This window comes from Pungitius pungitius, chromosome 7 (assembly GCF_949316345.1).
Source record: "Pungitius pungitius chromosome 7, fPunPun2.1, whole genome shotgun sequence".
Lineage (NCBI taxonomy): Eukaryota > Metazoa > Chordata > Actinopteri > Perciformes > Gasterosteidae > Pungitius > Pungitius pungitius.
Genome location: NC_084906.1, coordinates 17981014 through 18004799, shown reverse-complemented (window position 1 = coordinate 18004799; position 23786 = coordinate 17981014). Strand labels below are relative to the sequence as shown.

The window sequence follows — 23786 nt, the reverse complement described above, 5'->3', positions numbered from 1 at the left end:
GATTGTTCAAGTCTGCAGTGTCGTCACTAAATTGAGTTTTTGTGGAAGAAACAAAACATTTCCCTCAATAGAATAGAATACACACAAAAGGTATAGTGAAATCCAGTGTTTATTTTGGTTTATGCACATAAAACCATACAAAAAAAAACACATTTTTTTTATTGTACTTTTCCCCCCCTTCAGTAATTACTGAGTGGGTGCATCGAAATCATTTGTGGAATCAAATACACTTTTGAAACCAGAACGTGAAAAGAAATGACATCACACAACTTGTGTTTTCTTCTACATACAAAGGGCATTTGTTAAACATAACCATCTGTACGATTATGTTATAAATATAAAAAGTACATGTATTTATCATGTATACATTTTTATATAATATCAATTTTGCTAAAAGCAAAGGCAGGTAAAGCTGCATTTATAGTTCACATCTTTACTAGAACTAGTGGGTTTCAATTCAATACAGGCTCAAGTGCACCAAATAAAAGTGCATTTTAGCTTGTGGACGGAGACGTCATCGCCTTTTTGAGCTCAACTGTAAAGCGTTGGGTTTCAAAATTGATGCAGTTCGATAAAACTTTAAAGAAAATAAAAATCACTGTTTGACATTTTATAAAACAATACAGTCATTGTTTTCTTAAGCAACTACTATAAAAAGTTCTCACTAGTATAATCATAGATGTCAATAAATGTTGATGGAATAAATTGGAAAAAAAGGATGAATTGGATCGCACTGCAGAAGTTGGCTTTACTGTAACATTATAATATCAATAAATATATACAGTTTCTGAATCTGTTCCATAAAATTAGAGAAATGCAGTGCAACAATCCCAAAAAACTGGGAAAAAAACAGTGCACCTGAACCTTTGAATGATGGAAACCAGCCAACAACATAGTGGCAGCCTGCTAGCGTTCACAGATCACATGACTTCCTGATTTTACTGAAGGCCTCTAACTGATGCGTCCGATTAATCTGGCATCTCTCACTGTTTCGCTGTTTTTTTGCAATTATTTTCATTCAGAGATGCCAACAGACTTCAAAAATGAGTAAGAGAGACCATTACAACGCTCCATTCCGTTGCCCCGGATACAAACACAAAGGCCTTCCCAGTGAGATCAATCTTCGGCCACTTTCTCCTCTGGCTTTGCAGCCTTCTGTCCCGAAAAATACGAACCCGAAAAAGAAAGAGCAGACTTGAGGAGAGCTGCCACGGGGCGAAAGTATTTGTGTAATGACGGGGTGACTCAGGGTTCAATGCTCAGCCCCCCCTGGCGTTAAGCAATTACCCTTTATGTGGGGCATCTGGGGTCGTGTGTCAGCCACACAAGGAGCAACCGTCTGCAGGGACCCGCTCACAGACGTCCTCCGGACTAAAGAACGCAGCCGACCGGAGCTGACGATTTGACATTTGTCACTCAAATACAAATCGAGTAAGAGGGAATTCACCCAATTTGAAATAAACTTCATCACGCGCGCCTAAAAAAAAAAAAAGAAAAAAAAAGTGTGCACTGATGTCTTCTGTTTGTCACTGTGAATTCAGTTGAAGAGTTATAAATAACAACAGGTGGTGTTGAGCCAATCAAGCAGAGCCCATCAGCACGCCGACAGGGGGCGGAGCCTGGCTGTCGGTCGGGGAGTGCTGGTAGACCGTCTGCGTGCGGTTGACCCGCAGCAGCGGCGGGATGGTGGAGGACCTGATGTGGATGATCCGGGTGTCCGTCACCTCGCAGTCGATCTGCATCATCACCTCGTAGTCTTTGTCCCTGATGATGCTGTCTGTAACGGCAGGGGGGGGGGGGGGAAGCGGAAGGTTGTTACTCGTAACCGTACGTTTCATCCCTCTGCGATGGACTCGTGTTACGGCAAAGGATTGAAAACAAATAAATAATAATCAACTCAAGACACACAAAGAGGGCTCGTGTGACTGCGTACGTCATCATAAGCACAGGCAGGGTTACCGCAGAAAGCCCTGATGCGAGCGCACTTGTGGAGTGTAAAGGAGTTTTGTTTTGAGGCTGTTGTGGAGGGAAGGCGGGGGTGGGTGGGGGGGGGGGGGGGTCACATACGGAGTCCAGAGGTGAGTCACATTCTGGCCTACGCCATCGTAGGGATAAACAAAGCAGCCCTCGACGAGAGCAGGACATGCACATTTGAGAGGGAAAGTCTAGAGCTAGTGTGGGAAAGAGAGCGTGATGAAGTCAGAGTCCTTCGGACTTCTGCTCCTTGTTTTCTCACAGGAGAAAAGAAGAAACTCTGGCAAGAAAGGGATCTGTATTGATGAGTCAGGGATTGCGTTTGGGGAAAAAAAAAACACAAAGCTTGTAATCAAACAAACACATTTTTGACAAAATCATCCTCATGTGTGACCTAAAAAACAATTGAACCGCTGAGGCTTCATCTGGGAAGATTCAAGTTTGGGTCACGGAGTTTGGTAAAGAAAATAAGAACATCCTCTCTTTGTGTCAAATTCGCTGCTCTTAAAAAGAGATTTTTCAAAATCAGGGTGAGGGGTCTCTCTTGTGGGCCGCTCAAAAAATGGAAATGGAGCGTCTTTGAAAGAGCGCTGCGACTCGTTTCAAATTTCTTTCCGGACACCTGTGCAAGACATCAGCTCCTCCTGCGCTTCGGGCAGGATTTCCACGGTGTGCTTAAGGCGGGTTACGAGACCCTGCACAATACAAAAGGGCCCCTTTGCAGCCGGAAGACTCCACGGACGTTCATATGATTAAAAAGCTTGTGGACGTAATAGCCGATATACCTTAATCTGCTCTAAAGTTATTCTCTGTGCATCTCCATAGAGCTTAATGAGGTCACAACACCCCCCACCCCCAACCCCATCATTTTAAATCCCATAATAAAGTGGAAAGGAGGCACACACACTCAATCCAAAAGCAACCCAAACACACAAGGAGGACAAATATGATGGAAATCCTGCAAAATGCAGTGCGAACACGTCACGTGTGATGATGTGTCAAAAGTACCGTCACCCCTCAACAAAATGAAAATAAATGATTTATAGGTGCCGAATAATAATTTAAAATATAATTACAAATCAATCCAAGCCATTACCCAAAGTGAGGACACTGTAAATATCCACCTTTCACCAAATGACCCGAGTGTCTGGGGTCCGTTCGGCCGACTGCTTGGGACGCGTGAAACGGCGAGAGAGGAAACACGCAAACACGCCGCCACGAGGCCACGAGGCCACGAGGCCCGGCTTCAAACAGCCGCTCTCTAAAGATGCTGCCCCCCCCTCCCCCCCCTCCTCTTTCTCTACCGGGCCCTTTGGAGATGTTCCAGAAGGTTTCAGCGACACAGTGAGCTGTTGTGCGCTGATGAAACCCTGCAGTCTGGCCACGATGCACCCAAGGAAAGCGGAGAGTGAATCTCGGGTGGGCGGGGGAGGAGGGGAGGAGGAGGGCGGGGGGGGGGGGGGGGGTCATTTTGCAAGAGTTAAACATTTGGGTTGCGAAGTGTGCTCTGCTTTTCAGACGACTGGATGTGTGTTTGGATTAGAAGAGTAGGAAAATGTGACCCCCCCCCCCCCCCCCATCTTCTTCAGAGCCCCACCTTGAACCCCCAGTGAAAGCTGCCTGTTAGCTACAGTGCACGTCCACAACCTCAGAGAAGGGGGGTTGGTCCACCTGTAGATGATGTCACCTCCAACACATTCCTCTCCTCCAAACATGTCGCTTCGACTTGATTGAGCTACTTTCTCTAACTCTAACAGGGGGGGGGGGGTGATAGGGGGGGGGGGTGTGTTTAAATAAACAAACCATGGAGTCCTCATGAGGAGACACTGCTCAGCTGGATCCGTCTTCACAGGGAACCAAGGTGGTCAAGGGCGAGTTGCTTTTGACACGATCCCTGTCCTCGACGCTCCCTTACTGACCGCGTGGGAGGGGGGGGGGGGGGGAAGAAGAAAAAAAAACGCTCTCTCCAAATCGACCAAGTCCTTCCACCTCGTCCAGATGAAAACCATTTAGTGACTGGAGAAGGAAGGCATTCCTGAAGGAGAGCAGCTACGGGGAGCTGGAAAGAATTATCCTCCGCTGCGGAGCGATCCGGCTCCAGGGAGCGGACCGAGGGTCTCGCCCGGCTACGTGTGTCCATTCGCACGTAATCACCTCAGAGTTTTCACAGACAGGAGGCCGTGGGGCCGGAAAAGTGAAGCTACCGTACGTGCATCTGTGCGTAAATGGACCTGCTGTTAGTCCTTTCTCTGCTGCAAACAGAACCCAAAACGCCTGCAACAGGCAGGAGAAGACCTTTGGTCCTCAATGCTGTATCCCCCCCCCCCGGACACATCCAAAGGCCCTTTTTCCTCGAGGTGGCCAAGAAGCCGTCCAGACGTTTCGATACCTTTACCTGAATGCCACCTTTGTTTGGCCGTTTCAACAATTAGCTGCAGAGGAGGTCTTGCCATGTCTCGCTGACTCGGTTGAATCACCCAATCGGCTGCTGGCGCTTCGCCACAGACGAGACGGGGAGGAGTCGGGAGGAACAAGACGATGTCTGATAAGATCGCCAGGCGAGACCCCCCCCCCCCCCCAAAAACAACAACAACAACAGCAACAACAGGCTGACGTCCTAATCAACCGCATCAGCTCCGTCCCTCTCGAGCGGCTTTTCCTTTCCGTCCCACGGGGGCGGTGAACATCGGAGCCACCTGACAACCGACCGCAGCGTTTGGACACAGAAGAAGACGACTTTCCACTGAAATCCGTGAGGACTTTGACACGCCGTGTGGATAATTCCACGGGTCAAAAGGGACCATGGGGAAAATCGCACGATGAGATCATGGAAATCAGAAACGTCTGCGTATTTTAGTGGTTCGTTAAAAAAAAAAAAAAAAAAGGCGCCAGTCCAAGTCCAATGTTTCTGTCGATTTAGCGTCGGGTTACCGAGGCGTACCTCCAGTGCACCACCGTTAAAGTGTTTACAAGGGTTTTTGTTCCGGAGGGTCGGCTGTGATCGCATCTCCGATGAGCTGCTGGAAACCACCTTCCTCGCTCTGCTCTGCTCTGCCTGCCGCACACGACGCGGACAACCGTTCCCAAAGCAACGAAGCCCCCCGGAGGAGCGCGGGGTGGACAGTGGTCAATGTTCCATACAGGAATTATAATTCCTCCTCAACTTTAGAAAATTAGAAAATATTTTTTACCAAGCTACTTGTGTACAATTCAGTTCATTTGTAGCCTCATGCTTTACAAAGTCTAAAAAGCAGCGTTTCAAGTGAAACAATTACAGTTGTATTGGTGATTGATATTAAGTCAGAATGAAAAGTAAATATTGACCGTCTTTTTGTTCGTTTTATGTATGTGGTTCGGTGTGGGGAACAGACACTTGACGGCATTTCTAAATGCAACAGAGAGCGTAATCAAAAGCTCAAGCACATAACAGAAACCACAAAGGGGCTCAGAGGGAGGTGGGGGGGGGGAGGGGGGGGCAACGAGAGCTTAAACCAATAAGGCGCCACGAGTCAAAGAAACCTTTTGGCAAAGGAAAATCTATAAAGAACCAGCACGGATGAAAAAGGGGATCGAAATTACCCCCGAAAATTCCTGCTTATAAAGCCTATCGAGCTCCATCTTGGTGAGAGGAGTGTCGAGTGTCCTACAGAACAAGCAACGCATTCCTGTTGGGAGACGTGTTCCTGGATTTGCTCCCGGCTCGCCTTTCATCCGCGTTACATCGTGTGGAGTGACCGCCCCCCCCCCCCCACCACCACCGCCGCCACCCTCACCCAAACCTGCGGGTCATACCGTTTATATTCATGGCTGGCAACAGCAAGGACATCTTGGGTCGACTTCCTTTGTTGTGGCTGGTGGCAGGAAGTAGAAGATGATCCTGAGAACATAAGAGAGAGGAGGAGGTCACCAAGAGGAAAAGTACAACACTTAAAAAAAAAAAAATGTAAGTATGGCCCCTTTATCTAAACGGCGGTGTTCAGCTGTAGGTTCACTACCAGATTCAAAAACCATAACGAGTCATTTAATCAGTGCAATGATTAATAACATGCTGCTGAATCCTCCCTCCCTCAGTTGGTAGGACAACAAACTAAAGTGAAAAGTATTCATTATTTCACTTGCAGTTTTAGGGCGGCTTTTGTAAAAAAAAAACTAGCTTTCTCATAACACCAAGTGACACCAAGATGCTGCACTCCGCATCCCGTGCCGCGCCATTAGTAGCGCTTCGGCACGAAGGGTTTGTGCGATACGCGATCTCGGCCCTGCAAGGAATAAAGGATCAACTGTAAGCCACCGGGGTGGGGGGGGGGTAATCAGTGCTAAAAATGAGCGAGAGGGTGCATGACCGACCACATTGCTGCTCATCATCAGCTTGTCAAGGAGACATAACAGCTGCAGCTGCCACGACAACAGGTGAATTTCGCCTGAAGCCTGTGAGACACGGTCCACGGTGAAAGCAGCCCGTGTTTCCACCACCTCACCCCAAGGCTCACACACACACACACACACACACACACACACGGAGCCACAGCTGCTGAAACAACACCAGGAGGGGAGCAAGTGAGAGCAGTTCCGTGGCCTGGTCTTGCGGAGAGTCACGTTTTTCCATCACTGCACCTCATCTCACTAAAAAACACAAAAGCCACAGGACAACAGCACTGAGACGTGCCGTGTACTTTGGAGAGTGACATCAGCCTCTGGCACGAGCGCGCCACGAGGAACTCGACGAGCCCCCCCCCCGGGACCTAAGTCAGAATTGGCTTTGGAATCTCAAACAAAATCCAAAATTTGATCCAGAGCTTTGGCAATCTTGTAATAACATCATACCTACTGGAGCATAAAAAAAACCGCAGTCACTAGAACCCAGGAGACAGAGTGCAGGCCAATAAACACACTGTGGAAAGCAAATACATGTCTGTGAGAATAAAATAAAGGTTATGGAGCAGGTCCCTGAACTATGATCTTTCGTTATAATGGATTCATCACACTCGGTGGTTCAAGTGTCTGCATTGTGAAGATCCTCGTGTTAATTTGACTGAAGTGACATTTAACTGAATATCTTTGGGTTTTAGAGTGTAGACTTAAGGTCACGTGATGGTCATTTTTAAAAAGGTGAGATGTAACTGTTGAACCGTCTCAACAATAACAGCCTCTATTTAACCGCTCATGCAGCACAGAGCTGCTAGAACCTGAGCGACAGCCACTTGACCTGCAGAGGCCCCCAACCCCCGGGGGGACACCATTGCTGCCATTGTCCCTGCTGTCACCATAACGACGGAGGGCCAAACCCCCCCCCCCCCCCCCCCTTGGTCTTTGACCACTTGCTTGAGAACTGAACCCACTGAGTAGTTCTGAGGATTTAAGGGCTTAACATCGAGAAGAGGTGTCGAGTGTGACGCGAGCTCATTGGAGTTGTTTTCAGTTTTAGTAAATGCGTCTCACTTGGCGGAGAACGAGAAAAAAACGTAATGGATTAAACTCAAAAAGGAAAAGATTTCGCCTTCCAGCAAGCGTGTTTTTCTCTTTCTTGATAACAAAAGGATTTAAGTTTGGCATTCTAAAAATCTTAGAAAAAGAGACCAACGGAAACAAATCAAATAATTTGAATGTGATAAGGCATTAAAGTAAATAAATTAAAAGCAGGTCCAGGGTCTCAAAAGTGGAAAAATGGTCAAATGAGGATTAACAGTGACATATGATCCCGCCAAAAAACATCGATCGCACGGCCTTGAGGATTTTAAATGGACCGAAGAAACTGGACTGGAAAGTGGTAGTTACACCCTTGGGCGTCTCTACCCCCCCCACCCCCCCCCTCTCTCAGATCAAACCTCTCATTTGCACATGATTTATGATTTTATGAGTCACGTTTTCTCAGCCTTTTTATGGCCGAGTTGGGACACACATTTGTAAAAAGGTCAAAGGTTGATTAGTGTTTATCGTTGAAAAGGTCCGCTGAAATCTCTTCTGGTTTTACTTTAACCGCTACGTCAGACTTTGAAGCCAACTCCCTTTTCTCCCCTCGGATCAGCGTCAGACCTGAGAACGCTGAAGCATGAAACGTACCCTGCGGAAAGACACTACGTAGAACGTGTCGCCGCGGCGATTGATCTCATCGAAGAAGTCACTGTAGGTGTGATGGGGTGCGTAGTACACCTGCAGCTCACTCCCGGGACTCCTGTTGATGAAGCAGCGCAGAAACATTTGAGCAACACTGGGGAGAAATGGGCAGAAACGAGGAGAAAAAGACTGACACGTTTACCACTAATCAAATGCCGATGATCAATGTTCCATGCCAGGAAAATGTTTGGCTGTTTTTTTTTGGCAATTTCCTAAATCTTTTGTCTTTGCTCCAGGTAATATGAGAATTTACTGCTTTTTCTTGTTAGATTATTTAGATCAGTTGATCTACATAATGGAAGAAAAAAAACGTGTAGATAAAAACTTCTGCAGACTGTGGGGAGCTACCAGCGAACCCTCTGCTGCGATGAGTTACATAAGGAACACGAGGAGGAACAACGCGTCATGCTCACAATGGGAATCTTTCTTGTGTATTTTCCATGTTCAATCTGGCCAACAGGTGGCCCCGCAGAAGTCAACAATAGCGTAAATCAGACCGACTGTAAAAACTAGGGCTGTCGATAGATTAAAAAAATAAAAAAATTAACTAATCGCACATTGAAATTCATTAAATCTCGTTAAATGAATGTTGTTGTCGTGCACTTTGCTCTCAACTCTCCATCATTTAACGGCTGTGTTTGAAGTGCCGACAATCTCCCACATTTAGACGTTTACAAACCCACGGTCTTTTAGGGACGCGGTGGTGGTCCTCTGCAGACTGTGTGCTGCGCAGGGGAACGTTAGATGATGAGATGAAAGTAGCCTAGCAGCTAGCTTAGCTTAGCAGCTAGCTTAGCATAGCGGTGTATAGTGGTCCGTTTGCCGAGTTGTCATTCCGGTGCTATTGAAGGAGCCATTTTGATTAATTACAGCTGAAGGAGACCTTCCAGTGTATTTAGTCTACTGCTGCTTTGGACAACCTGTTTACGAGTAACGCGCCGACAATAAACAGTAAAGTCCGCGGCTCTAAACATCCATTGTTTTACACAGTGTACCGCACGAGCAGTAGTTAGTGTACATCTACAGCATATTGTGCACTTGAAATGCTGCCTAAGGGTAAACCAGAAAAAGTATTCCGAGCCATTTACGCTGCGACGAGCCTTTCACTTACTTCTCCTCAGCAGTTTCTGTGTATTGGACCGTCACAATCTGGGCACTTTCCCTTTTCTCTGCTTTCTGTTGGGAAAGAATATCACAGAAGAATGAGCCTCAAACTCTTGAGGCGTCAACTACCCTTTAGATACAGCGGGGTAAACAGTTAGCAAATAACAGACTGTTTAGAAAGGGTTTAATGCAGATCTGAAATAAACATGCCCGGAAGTAAACGGGCGAATGGATATATATGAGCTAGGCAGCGCCTAATGGATTAGACCTACCGTGACAGATTCTTTAAAAAATGATGGAAAAAAAGAGCAAAGGGGGGCACTAATCCCACAGCTCGGGTATAAGTGTTCTGTTTACTTTCTCAGGGCTGCCGGATTAAACTCAGCCCAAAAGGCAAGGTGAAAGAGAAGATAAAACAATGCTGGAAAAAAGAAAAGAAAAAAACCTCTTATGGCCTAAATTAGAAGTGGGGTTGAGTTTGTAAGCTTCACGGCAAACTCTGAACATCATTAGATGCGTTTTCCAAAAGCCGTCTTACCAGGATGGTCCTTGTGGGTTTGTGACTGCCGTTACTCATGCGCCTGGACTTGGTCTGGTGCACCTCATGACGGTGGACCCAGCCCCTCAACTCATGGGCCAGCCTGTCAATCACAGTGTGCTAGTCTTAGACATTTTTAGATCAAACTCGAGCACTGTCGCCTCACGGCGCGAGCGTGAAAGAGTCGTGAACTTACTCCAGGCACTTTGTCCTGTTGACGGGAGGCTGGCAGGGGGGAGGCGGTCTGAGGAACACGGGGTCCTTCAGCACCATCAGGGCTTTATCCTCAGAGCTGCAAAGCAGAAGAAAAACAAAGAAAACAAAACAGCAGTTAAACAAATAGACAATTGATGCAAATGCTCTCACATCAGTCAAGAAATCGGTGTAAAACACCGATACATTGAATGTCCACAGTCAGACCCCACCTGCAGGAGGGAAGGGGAGGGGGGGCTCCTTACCAAAACGTCTCTAAAAGCTCCGGAAAGGGCTCGACGAGACCACCTATTAACCATCCCGGACACACACACACACCTTCCTGTTCAGTGGGACCCCGAGATTGGGTTGCATGTCTCTCAACCCCCCCCCCCCCCCGGGTGCGGTTGGTGCTGTCAACCCTTTTGTAAAGGCTAATGTGTTCCTTCCTGCCGGCGCTGGATTAATGCTCCCGGGAAACCCGAGGCTACAGCTGAATGGTTCGCATTAACGTGTAACATGGCCGACGCCGAGCTCGGAGAAACCCCAGGCGGGCCGCGTTAGACGCTCCGACCACCTTGCAAAACGCCTCGGTGGCGCGGGGGGAGGCACAGGTAATGCACCCAAGCAAGAATGTTATTTGTGCGATTTGCAAACGAGACTACTGGGCCTCACTCGCACGTAAAACAAGAAAGTAAAAATAAACAACCCTTTAGAAAAATAAACTGGGTCTGGGGATATAGAGCTGGATGTCAAACGGGACGGGACCTTACATTTGCCACCTTGTTACTCAAAGCACAACCGTCGGCTAACTAGCCAGGGGCCCGCGGGCGTGTTTACACGCGCCGTAATGAGCTGCACCGGGCTCGGACTGGGCCCTGGCGCAGGTGCGTCCGGGGTCTGGTGTACGCGGTGTCGGCGGGGCGGGTTTGAGCTCACTACCTGTCAGCCGCCGCGGAGGGGCCCCCGCGGAGGGGATCGGGGCCCGCAGCGACCGCACTCTCCGTCTCCGGGGAGAAACCCAACAGGTGTCGGCCGCCCTGCTGCGCGGGGACTCCTCCCGGGTTGGAGCCCGGGCCGCCCTGAAACAGACTGACAGAGGGGCAGAGGACGGGGGAAGAGACAGGTGAGGAAACACACTGGAGACAAGAGTACAGAGGACTGGAAAAAAACAGCCAAATTCCACGTGGCCCACATCCTGTGCACAGGAGGGTTTTTCGGTTTTTCAGCTACAAGCAGAATCTGAACTTTGGTCTAGACTGCACAGTAACAGTAATACTATTACTGGCATTTTTCATTTCAAAGGGATCCGACCTCAAAAGCGGGCATATTTTACATTCCATAGGAGAGCGCAGGTACGTACACACACACACACACACACACACACAAAACACATCCCCTGCACAGCGCGCAGGAAGATTATCAAAGCAAGCCGCTCCACCGAGGAGGTCCTTGTATCTTTGATGAAGAAGTTAAATCCCGGGAGAAAACAAACATTTTCATGTTGCATGAGAACAGAGAAGGCTTCGCTATAGTCAGCGGTGGATTTGGGTCGAGTTCGGGGGATTACACAATCTCTCCATCGGATCGCTGGGTGGAACTAACTCTTTTGCCCAGTGCGGTTTTACATAACTCATCTTAATTTGTCACGACTGTTAACACCAGGAGAAATACGGCCGTAAACAGATCCTTACAGGTCTTGTGTTGCCTGAAAGGAGTTGTTATTTACATCTGTAAGTGGTAACTGTTTACTTTGCTCGCAACAAAAGCAGCCTGATTCACCCATTAGTCACAAAGTCCTAAAACTCTGGCAACGACAATAGAGGAACGGAAGACGTTTCTCACACACACACACACACACACACACACTTTTCTTTACCAGTTAACGGAACATCGGTTTAACTCAAGAGAAGCCGAGTCAGCGCGTGGATTACACCACGAGGTTAATATTTAAAAGGTGGCATATCATGCTGGTTAGTACGTTCATATTGTGTTTACATGCTTCCATCTTTTTGGTTCTTTTGTCCCTTTACACCGCACCTGGCTGTCAAACAGTTTGGGAGTTGTTGGGGACTTCTGATGCCGCAATGCAACTGTGCTTAAACGAGTCCAATCCAAACTGTGATGATTGCTTAATCATTTGGGAATTTCTATTCCCAAGTTCTCTTAGTCCAGTTAAATGTTGGGATTTTGTGAGCATACCCCTTGTGTGGGAAATGTTCTGCTCTGTTTTCAATAAACGTTTTTTGCGTAATGTCTAAAAAGGGAGTCGTGATCCTCACAAAGAATCTCATTTGTTTTCCTTTGTTGACAGAACCCTTGAGCGTCTACATTTTGTTGCAGTTACTGTTAAAGTGTTCATGCATCTTGAGCCTTTTGTTTTCAACGGAATCCAAGCTTTTGTGCATCCTAGGCTCACCTCATTGGTCCAACGTTGATCATGATGAACATCACCACTGCCATGAGGCACACAGCTCTCCTCTTGGGGGCGGTGACCTTCAGCATTGTGTTCTGCGGGAGAAGTGAGGCGCCACGTTGTGTTACCATGCATATATACGCGTGTAATTGTCACAAGACTCGTTGAGGAAATTCCTCCGCTTTTGGTCATTTTTGCACAGACATCCAGTGAGTGGAGCCCGCGTGGAAGGATTGGCCGGAGCTGTGGGCCTCTCACCTCGCTCAGCATGCCCTCCAGCTGCTTCCTCAGGTTGCCGTTCTCACTCTTGAGCGACTCGTTCTCAGACAGGGCCATATTTAGGCGGGCCTCCAGCGAGAGCAGGTAGTCCTTCTTCTTTTTCCGAGACAGGGATGCCGACTCGCGGTTCTTTATCATGCGCTGCTGCCTCTGGGACACCTTCGACTGAACGGAAACAGCAACACACGTTTTGAAACAGGTTTTCACTCCCTTCCACAAGGAGAAATACACGTTTATTACTGCAATAAATGATCAGAAATATATTTCACTCATTAATACTGGGGAGGAGGAAGAATGTGGTGAACAACGAATCTTCACCCAAAACGTGGGAGTTTAAAAAGTCTAAAAAAGGCATGACAGGAACCAGTAAAAAGATGAAACACAAATTGGAAGAGGGGTAGTGGAAGCCATCATGAGGGCCAGGGTTAACTTTGTTATTCTCACAAAGCGAGCACCACCTCGGATGCTGATGGTCCAGTTTACACGCCGACAGAATCATTCTGACACAGATGTGTCTTAGTGCCGGAAATCATGGCTTTAAAACCACCCAAAAAGAGGCCTTAAGTGCACTCAATCAAGCTTTAGCTTGAACATATTTACACCAAAATCCTCTGAGAGGTCCAGAGGTCGCATGCAATGCCTCTGTTCTACTTGTGAAGAAAATGCCTTGAAGAAACAGGTTCACATCCCACAGAAACAAAGGCAATATATTTGTTAAATGTCTTAATCATACATCTCATACACTCAAACCCATTTCAAAAATGTTTGGAGTGAGCATTAACAAAAAAAACGGGCAACGACTTAAATAAATATGCAGGAGTTGTTGTACAGCTTGTTTCCAGTAAGGATAACCAATAGGATTCCTTCCCCTCCAGGTAACCGAGGCAAGGACTGAAATCTAACCCAATTAGCTCGGATCGTAACACGACCTGCGTCGCATTAACGCGACCCATGGCAGTGGTGTGACCCAGACACCTCCACTGACCGCCCAGGGGCCCAGCTACCCCTCTACGGCCCTTCCTACGAAGAGGAAGTCTCTTTAGATGCCGGGGCCTAATAGCCCCGCTGGTGATTAAGTTATTTGGATCCCTGTATTTGTGTTTCGTCTCCTGAGAAACCCCCTCTGTCTCCCAGCCCAAATCTGGGAGCCGTGCCACTAGCGCGAGCCTGGGAACGCTGCAAGTAAGCGGTTACCAGGGAGTGCAGGGAAGGGTGGGTGGGGGGGGGGGGGTACTGCACATCGCCACCGAAATCAGGCCGAGGAGGAAAATGCGGGGCGGGGCAGTCGCCGTCGTCTTGAGGCGGATTTATGATTGAGGTATTTATGCGCCCATTAGTGGAGACACCGGTCTTTTAAAAATGTACACTTAACAGCCCGTGTACACGGTCAGATTATGCACCTACCTAACGATAATACATATTGTACACATTTGTAACAACAGCATGAGCTCAAAGTCCAGGGCCACGAAGCTGAGGGACGAGTTCTCTTAATTAAAAGCCTCGTTGTTAAACTGCCAGCATCCGTGCAGCGCAGGCTCCCTGTATGCGTGTTGAACAACGAGACAAAATGTCTTATTCTTATAATCAAGCTCCCTTCTAGCAGCCTCTGGAATTCTGTCAAACTCACTTGATGTAAAAGCATTATTTTCTTGTGTTTGAGAAATTGCACTTATGGAAGCCTAAAATTCCAGTCACTCACTCACACACACACACACACACACACACACACACACACACACACACACACACACACACACACACACACACACACACACACACACACACACACACACACACACACACACACACACACACACACACACACACACACACACACACACACCAGGGACCTCCCCACATGCAGTTAAATCCCTTGCAGGATAGGAGCTCATTACATTACAGTGACACAATCCCTGATGGCTGCTTACAGCTGTCGCAAAGCTGCACAACACCTGTCTGCAGCATGTAATCGTTAGCAGCCTTTTTACCGGGGGAGGGGGGGGTATAGATGCCAACTATAGCCCAAAAGTACAGCGCTGTATGCAACGATGACGTGTACAAACGGTGTATACACAACATAGTAGTAACACCTGGCACAAGCATGTCATCTTTTACAGACATTTTACGCTCGCCGGCGACCCACCGACTTTATAAAGTGAACACAGCTGCAGCTGCACGTTCACACACACACACACACACACAACTGTGTATTTTTAGAAAGGTGAAATAACACATTCTTAAAACGTGAAAAGCTGAATTTTTTTCTTCCACGTTCAAAAGCTAAAAACCAAAACAAACCGTGACTCCCCTAAACACACTGAAGGGATTTGCTGCTCCGGCCTCACTTGTTCTGGTAGTTGCTGCCTTTATGAGTGCTCTCTACTTTTTATGAGTTCAATTATGATCGTCTCCTCGGGCTTCAGAGGGTTCCACTTAACAAAACATAGATTATCTTCCCTTAAGTCGCTATACAACTCAAATTCTGCCATATGAATATATTTGTCCTCCATTCAAATATTTTTCACCACTCTCGGCTCCAAAAAAAAAAGGCCTTACTTTCCCCTCCCCGAGTAATGTTCCTCCACTTTAATCACCTATTGTAAACTTGATTGACTTGGTTTGCTTAACAAATGGCTGAGAGGCGTATTTGTTTGAGCATTCCTCGACGTTGTTCTCAAAGTCTGTTCCTGTCGAGCCCTTTTAGGGCCAGATGGGGGTCGACAGTCACCATTCATAAAACAACAAAAGCAAAACATCGGTTTAAGTTGATCAGTAAGAAGTCTGATGAAAAATATATTATATATATATATATATATATATGACTAATAGGTAAAGCATCAGTACCACACAATGAGCCTTCCTGTGAGAGGATAGCAGCTGATAATTAGATCCATTTTCTGTGGTGGCCTCAGTGTTTCTTCAGAAATCCCTGCAAATGTAATTTACAGTTGGAATTGTTCCCCTAAATGCGGCACACGTGGGTCCTCGCGTATGAACCCTGATGCCGCCCTGCAACTCCCCCCCCCCCTGCAGAGTGAGAGAAGGTGAAATGTAAATGCTGGATGGGAAACATTTTCTCACAGGAAAATAAATAAATAAATAAAAAGAACGTGTTTCTCAAGGGGTTAAAGGTCAGACGTCAGCCAGCGATTGGGAACGGTCGCGCCTGGAACAACACCCAAGTTGCTCTGAAGTCTCTCAGATGAAAGATGCATTCGCAGTTTGATCGAGCAACAAAGAGAAAATAATCAGAAACACTGGGCCTCCAAACTCGCACCAAAGTCTTTCATAGAATAACACTCTCCTAGTCAAAGTAAGCGAAGCATGCACAGAGAGAGAGAGAGAGAGACCACCAAACAAAACACACCATTAACTTTTGAATATCTGGGTGCCGTTTTTAAATAACCCAAAAAGGGGCACCGGGGAGAAATGGAGGCTGCGTTTACTTTGCATGTTCCGAGTGTGTCAACTGTTTACTGCAGCTGTCCTGCAATGACATTGCCCACATGGAGGGAAGCCTAATTCAGGCTCAATAAACTACCAATGCATAACAGTCACCTCTCAGACAAAAAAAACCATGCAGATCAATGAGGATCATCTGTAAGTTGTTTGTTTGTAAAACCTGGAGGCGAGTGGGTTAACGTAATCTTACACAATTCTGTTCATATTTCACACCACAAAAAATCTTAATGATATGTGGAATTAAAGCTAACACTGGAAGTCGGGTAATATGTTGGACGGATTCCAGCGGGGGGGGGGGACATGGCAACCACGACATCAGAGTGTGTGCTGCTGCTGCTCATCGGCATGCAGCTGCACGCAGGCGCACTCAGGCAAGTCCTGACGCACACCAACACACCTCCCAGAGGCACTAGTAAGCCCCATGAAGATGTTACCTTGTCCAGGTGAAACTCCAAAAAATAGAATATTGTGCAAAAGCTCATTACTTTCAGTAATTCAACTTAAAAGGTGAAACTAGTATATTATATAGACCCATTACATGCAAAGTAAGATATTTCAAGCCTTTGACATAATTGATGATTATGGCTATATAATATATTATATACATTTAACCCGAGCAACAGTATGCAGTATGGACCTATTGGGTTTGACGACATCACACCGGTTCACCCGGGTTGATTTCTAAGTGAATAAACCACTTTGTGTAACTCTGCTCCGCCAGAGAAAAACAGGTGGAGTGCCGCTGGGTGTAGCCCATGGCGGCCAGCTGAGTGGCCTGAAAACACTTACAGACCCTCAATCAAAACGGTGTTTTACAGTCATGTGTGGAAGACATAAATAATAGACTGCAAATGGCAGGTTTTACGGTGCAAATGTGGTGAAGCGCTGTTCGCACTTCTTGCATGACTACTGACGCGCAGCGCTACTCGGTGCTCGTTCCCATGCACACCGCCGTGTGTTAGTCCCCGGCGGCGCAGTTCAACCAGTTAGCAGAGCGAAGCGACCTACAGCGGCAGCGGGACTCACGTCGTCATCCGAGGACGGGGATCGCAGCGTGACGGAGACCGCCGGCGGAGCGGCGACTGGGACGGGCCGGTCCTGGCCGAGCATCGGCACGGCGACCACGTTGGCGGCGACGGCCTGCGGAGCCTGGATGTGTAGCACCTGGCTGGGCTGGGACAGCACGATGGGACGTCCTGAGGAAGGGTGCACAATTACAGGTCTCAGCTATGCTATAATCTTCTTTTTTTTTACTGTATTATTAACATTGATAAACACTGACTGTGATTGGCACTTTGTTCCTATGTTAGTGTTTATGTTCTTAACCTAAATTTGCACTGTCAATAACATTCAATAAGATATTCCATCCAATCGGGAAGCCCCATCGGCCAACTGTTAAAAACCGCCTCCTGCTGCAGGTGGTACAGTCCGGCCCCTTAGACACCCCCGGCCTCCCCAACGGTGACCTACTATATTAACCCTTGTCGTTAACGTGACTCTCTGTGTTTAAAGTACAGGTGGAAAAGATGTTTACCATCTCGACCTGGACTCTTAAACTCACACATCCCAAAAGGAGGTGTGTGAGTTTTATGTGCCTTAGACACACATAAACCTTTATGTTGGCCCATAATCATAACGTTTTTTAGTATGTATAAAGACACTAGCAAACCCTCAACAAAACACTACATTGTGCATGTTTATAATAGACCCTGTTAAAGCAGGCGCTTCCCACAGGGAGCCCCCCCCCCCTCCCAGTCAGACCATGGAAGGAACCCTTCCTCAACCTTCACCTCTATTACTAAACAACCTGCCAGAGTGAATTGTGGAGAAGTGTTACTAATGAATGTGTGTGGTGCCACCGCTGTGTCTTGTGCCGGAGCTCAACCAGCTGAAGGATGAATCAAAGAGGGGGAAAAGGGAAAAGACTTTGAAAACCTCGGGATCACCGGCCGGCGTGTTTGTTTTTTCGGGAAATAGCGCTCAAACTCAATAAAAAATGTGAAGTCATCAGGAAGTATCTCTTTGTGTCTCTTTGTTCCATCATGCCTGGTGCACAGGGATCCCAGATTGGATTATTCCGGAGACGTTAAACCAGAGCGACTCATGACACTGAGCAGGCTTGACTTGACTTCCACCTGGGGACCTAAACTTGGACGTCTTGGCTTTAGCCGTCTGCCTTCTTTGTCGTTGCCAAGCCGACAGAGAGACCATTCGAAATGTAACGTCAGGAGCGGTCAGATACTCCGCCCACTTGGGTCCCAGACAATGACGTAAGTATTTATATTGGCTTAGGTGGTGTCAATTTAACCAGATTGGCTTAACCACAGAACGAAATAACAATGATTTAAATGCATAAAACATAGAAAATCAGTAGCCCATAAATAATCTATGGTTTACGTGTGGTTCAGAAAAACAAACTTTCCCAATTATATATTTCTCAATGCCGATTCCCAGCATTGTTGTTTTTCCCCTAAATGTACACAAATCTGGCCATAGTTTGGACACAAAAAGGAAAAATAAATGTATCGCCTCATTTACTTATAATTATTCAAACATCAAGCAGAGTAACATGAAACACTGAGGACTAAGCTCACAGCACCATCTGCTGGTGACACGACAATTCAACTATTGTCCAAGCAAGAACCAAATTCCCCAGACTGTACAAAAGCAATAACATGCAATCTATACATTTAAAAAAAACAACAACTCTAAAGTAAGGACCACCCCACTATTCAAATAAATGCAGTGCAATAGTCGAATGCAGTACGGCGTAAGTGCGTCGCAACGTGTTGCCGTGCGAGTTCTCACCTGGTGGGGGCGCTGGTTGGATGTTGATTGGAGCCTGTTTGACCACAGGCAGCACAGCAGTCTGTAGGGGCTGGAGAATGATTGTCTTCGCCTGCAGGGGGGCTGCAGCATGAGCCAGGGGCACCGCTGTGATCAGCGGTTTTGGTTGGATGGAAACCTTCGGGCCAATCTGAATCGGTCTCTTGATTGGCTGAGCCTGTCTGGCTGTTATGTGAGAGCGGGGTGAGAGATAAGAAAATAGCCCAGTGTATATATATACAACATCAGCATGTCCTCATGTTGTCAACGAGAGGACACTCTAACTCCCAGCTATTTTGAGGAAATGATCGTTAAGCATTACAGTCTTTTTTTTTTCAGAATTATGCAAAACCAGAAGGTGTCTTTTGGACAAAGGGTGCAAATATAGAGGACAGCTGAACGAGCAGATGTGCGGCGGGCGAGGCTGCCTCACCTCGGGCGTTCTGGTTGGTCCTCTTTGGAGCTTTCTTAGCTGGGGGAGAGACTACCGACAGCCCACTGGAATCCGAGCAGACTGAGACAGGAGACGGCTGCGATTGTGGAGAAAGGGCCTCGTCCTGGACGCAGAAGCAGAAAACGGACTATTAGATACTGACGCATCCTATTTCCTGGACATAACTGGTAAACAAAAGCAGTACAAATCCAGGGTTTTAAGCTGCGCATTAACTGCTGGTTATTGTCATCCAAACGTAGTTGTAGAATCACGATGCTTGCCTTTGAATCAGTTATGAGCACATTTCAGTAGAGAAAACTGCATTATCGCATCAGATGAAAGACGAATCAAATGTCCTCGTTAACATTCAATGACGAGTGGACAAACACGTCCTTGGATGCGAGGGTGATTGAGGTAGCAGATAAATGTGTGAGCACACTGTTGGGGGCGAGGCGAAGATGTGACCCTTGTCCTTGTTTTGACACACTGTGAAAACATCTGCCCGCCAAATTATGCTAATGCACCTGAAGTTGTCAGCACCTTCCATCTAACGAGGGGGCGGGGCACAGCTCAGGCAGGCAGCGAATTATTAGCTTGACAAGGTGTTTAAGGCTTTTGTTAATAAAGTGTCTAAAGTGTGCATGCATAGTGTATCCAAAACTAAATAGCAGCTGTTCATCTTTGGACACCATCTGGATGAAGCTTTCACTCGTTCCAACCGCACACCAAGAGGGGCACGTATGTAAATACTCGCAGCCAGTCAGAATAGCAAACGATTTGCATTGGAAATACAAGTCAACTGCTAAAATATAAGAAGGACCAAGCGTTGAAGACAGTGTCTTACCTTATAGAAGTAGGGGGACAGGGCTTCATAAGAGGCAGGAGAGGGGACAGAGCTCAGAGTGTAGGCAGGTGACAGAGAGTCCAGGCTCACCTCACCATCTGGATGCACAAGGACAAAGGCGTCGCATATTTAGACGCATCAGCGCAGATGGATGTGATTTGCTTATCCTTGTGTAGTCTCACACATGAACTCTATGCTTTATTCATTTAGCATAAATCACTGAGTCTATTGATAAAATCCCTTATTAATAAGCTACACCTGTTTTCTCTGCAAATCATAAAGCAAATAGGGAAACTTTCCATGAAATTAGTAATGTAATCAGCTATTTTTTTTATTATAGTGTTCCCAATTTTTCCAGGAGGTTTCGCGAACATTCTGAGAGGTGACTTCAGAAAATTGTATATCATGTATATAACTAATTATAATAATATTCTGTAAGAAGTTATAAAAACAACAAAAACCGTGCACCTGAGAATTTTTTTAAATAACCTCAACATATATCTGTGCAACAGTCCATCACATGGGTTACACCATGGGAATGTCAAAAAGGATGGACATGGGACGACTTTACATTTCAGTTCCCATTTGCCCGATTTCACGCTGAAGTGCGATGATGACACAGATGCCATCGCGTATTGCTGTACCCGTGCAGGTGCTGCTTGAGTCCACGTCGTTCCATTGCGGTATGTCGATATCAAAGTCCAGGTCTGGACCCCCGCTGGCCTAAGAAACCAAGTACATGGGCATATAATCACTTTATTACCGTTTTCTGAGCCTTGCAGTTCTGCCATGTGAGGAGAGCAGATTGTCCAATAAAACTCCTGTAAGTTATTGCCTACATTACCCAACACAAACCCAGTGCTTATGTGTGGAGTGTCTGAAACACGTGTTCTTAAACAGCATACTGTGCAACCATTTTAGCCAGTGATGCACCTGCATCTGTGACTCTGCGCCATTGTCAACAAGCACAACCAGTTCCAGGTGACATTTGCATACTGAGAGAATGAGTTACTCACACAGCCAGCGTGGAGCAGGGTCTGAAAGAGCTCGTCCGCATCTCCCAGGTCGTCCAGCTCATCAAACAGGCTGATATCTGTGTAACAGCAAGCACACAACACACAACGAAACGAGTCAAAATAAAGCCTTGAGTGGGAGACAAAACGCCGCCTTCAGAATAAAATTCATTTCTGATTTCACGTTATTCCTTCACATTTCCACAGCAAAGTGTGTCTCTGTCTGTCTGTCTGTGCTGGACATCGTAGCCATATTGGCAACACTGTTGCCATATTGCTCATTTTATTTACACTCTTGCTCAGCATGTTGCGTCATCGCATCGGCTAGCTACTGCTAACGGTTCCAGCTGCGACTTGACAGAGTGAGTAGGAACACGTATCGTTACGGGATCGAACCGCAGTCACGTCAAAAAAAAAAAAATATTTAATTTTAAAAAAGCACCTTAATTATATTTTCATCCTAAACTCGTAGCCGGCTATTCTTAAGCTAACGCTACATCCGTTGTGTGTCCGGGCAAAGCTTACCCCACTCTCCTCCATGGTCGATGGACATGGCGCTCGTCTCGTCATCCATCACAGGATATTGCTGATGATTTTCTAAGTATAACGTTAATTCGCCGGACATCTTTTAAATTCATCAGTAAATCGTCGTTGCGAACGAGCGACGGTGCGTTGACGTTGAGGTTGTTCCGTGGGACGCTTCCTGTTTGACGTCTACGTGACCCGTTAGATACACGTCTGTCTTTACCGTCAACGTACGGCTGCCGCCGAGGGACAAAATGTGTGGAAGATTCGCGAAAACTGCCGTGGGAACGCGCCGCGAGCCGGGCGCTGCCACGACGAGGCCACGAGACGGCAGGATAGCACAGCGGGCCTCGCGACGTGCGTCATTTGTCACTTTACGACAATGGTGGTCGATGTTAAGTCACTTAACTTCCGTAATCCCCTCATTTGGAAAAATTTGACAGTGCAATCCGTTTGAGTATTTGGTTAATCCCAGAGATGCAAGATAAATCAAACCTTTAAATTCAACTGATCCAGTAAAAGATAAGGTCGAGTTATTGTGAGCTAAAGCCTCTAGGGACAAAAAAGGGGGCAGTGATAACAGATAAAAACAGCAGGGCCACTAGTCCCCCCCCTTATTCTTGAAGCTAAATTGTTTCTAAGCTCGATTATAACCTTCGGTTCGATTGTTTAGCCCAAATTCAGATTTAAGGCAGTGCTTCTCAAAGAAGAGTCAGGGAACCCGTATGGCCCTGTGGCCCTTCCCAAATTAATTCATTTCAATATCACAATTCAACAATTACATTGCGATTACACTACAGTTTATGTTGATTGTGTTTGTTTTCAACATATCTATCTTAAACTCAGCAAACATGTTTAATAAATGTCTAATTTATTTTTAATACACTCATCTTGTGCTTTACCTTAATATAACAAATACTAGTTTGACGAGGGAATTTCTCTGTGTTCATTAAAAATCCTTGATTTTAGATATATTATTAAAAAACCGACAAATTTTGAACGTAGCCTTCCTTTAAAACACAATACAGTGACTGCTTTGACGTTGCTGATGTTTGTTAGCCTGGTGAAGCTTTTGGCGGTCTGCTCAGGATGTATTTATTTTAGTTCAGTGACGAGCCTAACAGTGTTTAGTGTTGGTGTGGATTGGACAGATGGATGCTTCCATCGGGTTTACGTTTCACCAAAGAGGTCAAAAGGTCAAAAGACTTAATGAATGAGAATTATGGTTGTCCATCATATCTATATTTTTTTTGTAAGTGGGTGAAATATATTAATGCAGCACCTTTACAACGCATATTGCAAGGAGAGATAGAAAATGTTAAAGATAGAAAGATGTAAGCAATTAGAATATCTAAAATATTGATTAATGGAAAATGTATGTGAAATGCTTGTGTTAAATAATGTGTTAAATGGCTCTGTGTGGAATCTGAAAAAAGAACAACAACAAAGACTTGAGTGTTTACCAGGCAGGGAGGTTCTATTTAAAGACACGCATCATTTGCATATGTGAAAGATACCGTTTTTTCCACTTAGAATCTGGTTATCTCTGCCTCTATTGTTTTGTTTTTTTTTAAATCCCCAACTTTTTGAAAGTGCATTACTTCTCTGCTCGAGTAAATTCAGGCAATGACCGTCTTTAAAAATAATCGGTTGTGTTTGGTGACCCTGTCCCATTTGGCTGAATCACCATATGATTCATTTCAGCCAGCAGATCTAAATGTCAGTGAACCTATAATTTGATCTGCTCATAGAACGAAATGTTCTCGCCCGGGTGTGACTGACGCTCCCACATAAGTTCTGCGTGCTGTGGATACACTGTACACAAAGAAAACACACACGCACGGCGTGCAGCACGCACATTAGGGACAAATAAAGCTTTTGTCAGCTTCATGTTCAGCGCGCTTCAAAAAATGCCTTTTTTTGGGGGGGCGTTAAATCCGCCGACAGGTCTCATTTCATTCCACGGACGCGTGCGTAAGCTCTTGTAACAGAACGAACCTTCTCAAACACACTTTGTGACTTTCAAAGCACAGCAGTAAGTGACATTTTGTGATAAAACCAGGTTT

The 23786-nt window shown here is 46.3% G+C and overlaps 2 protein-coding genes across 2 annotated transcripts in view; one reads left to right on the top strand and one right to left on the bottom strand.

Annotated features, from left to right (window-relative positions):
* Positions 1-91: 91 nt before the first annotated feature.
* On the bottom strand, positions 92-21962 carry atf6 (activating transcription factor 6). The gene is made up of 16 exons (XM_037469820.2): positions 21721-21962; positions 21199-21275; positions 20827-20905; positions 20183-20280; positions 19339-19462; positions 18888-19091; positions 17106-17275; positions 12597-12782; positions 12342-12433; positions 10865-11014; positions 9927-10022; positions 9731-9833; positions 9200-9264; positions 8035-8146; positions 5767-5851; positions 92-1777 (listed from the first exon to the last, which is right to left on the bottom strand). Exons 1-16 carry the CDS (start codon positions 21818-21820, stop codon positions 1581-1583), a joined length of 1938 nt encoding a protein of 645 aa, XP_037325717.2. The 5' UTR covers positions 21821-21962; the 3' UTR covers positions 92-1580.
* rxrgb (retinoid X receptor, gamma b) overlaps positions 21540-23786 on the top strand; it is a 35253-nt gene continuing 33006 nt past the window's right edge. Inside the window, exon 1 of the mRNA XM_062563454.1 lies at positions 21540-21557. The gene's annotated coding sequence lies outside the window, so the exon portion shown is untranslated. The remainder of the gene's footprint in view (positions 21558-23786) is intronic.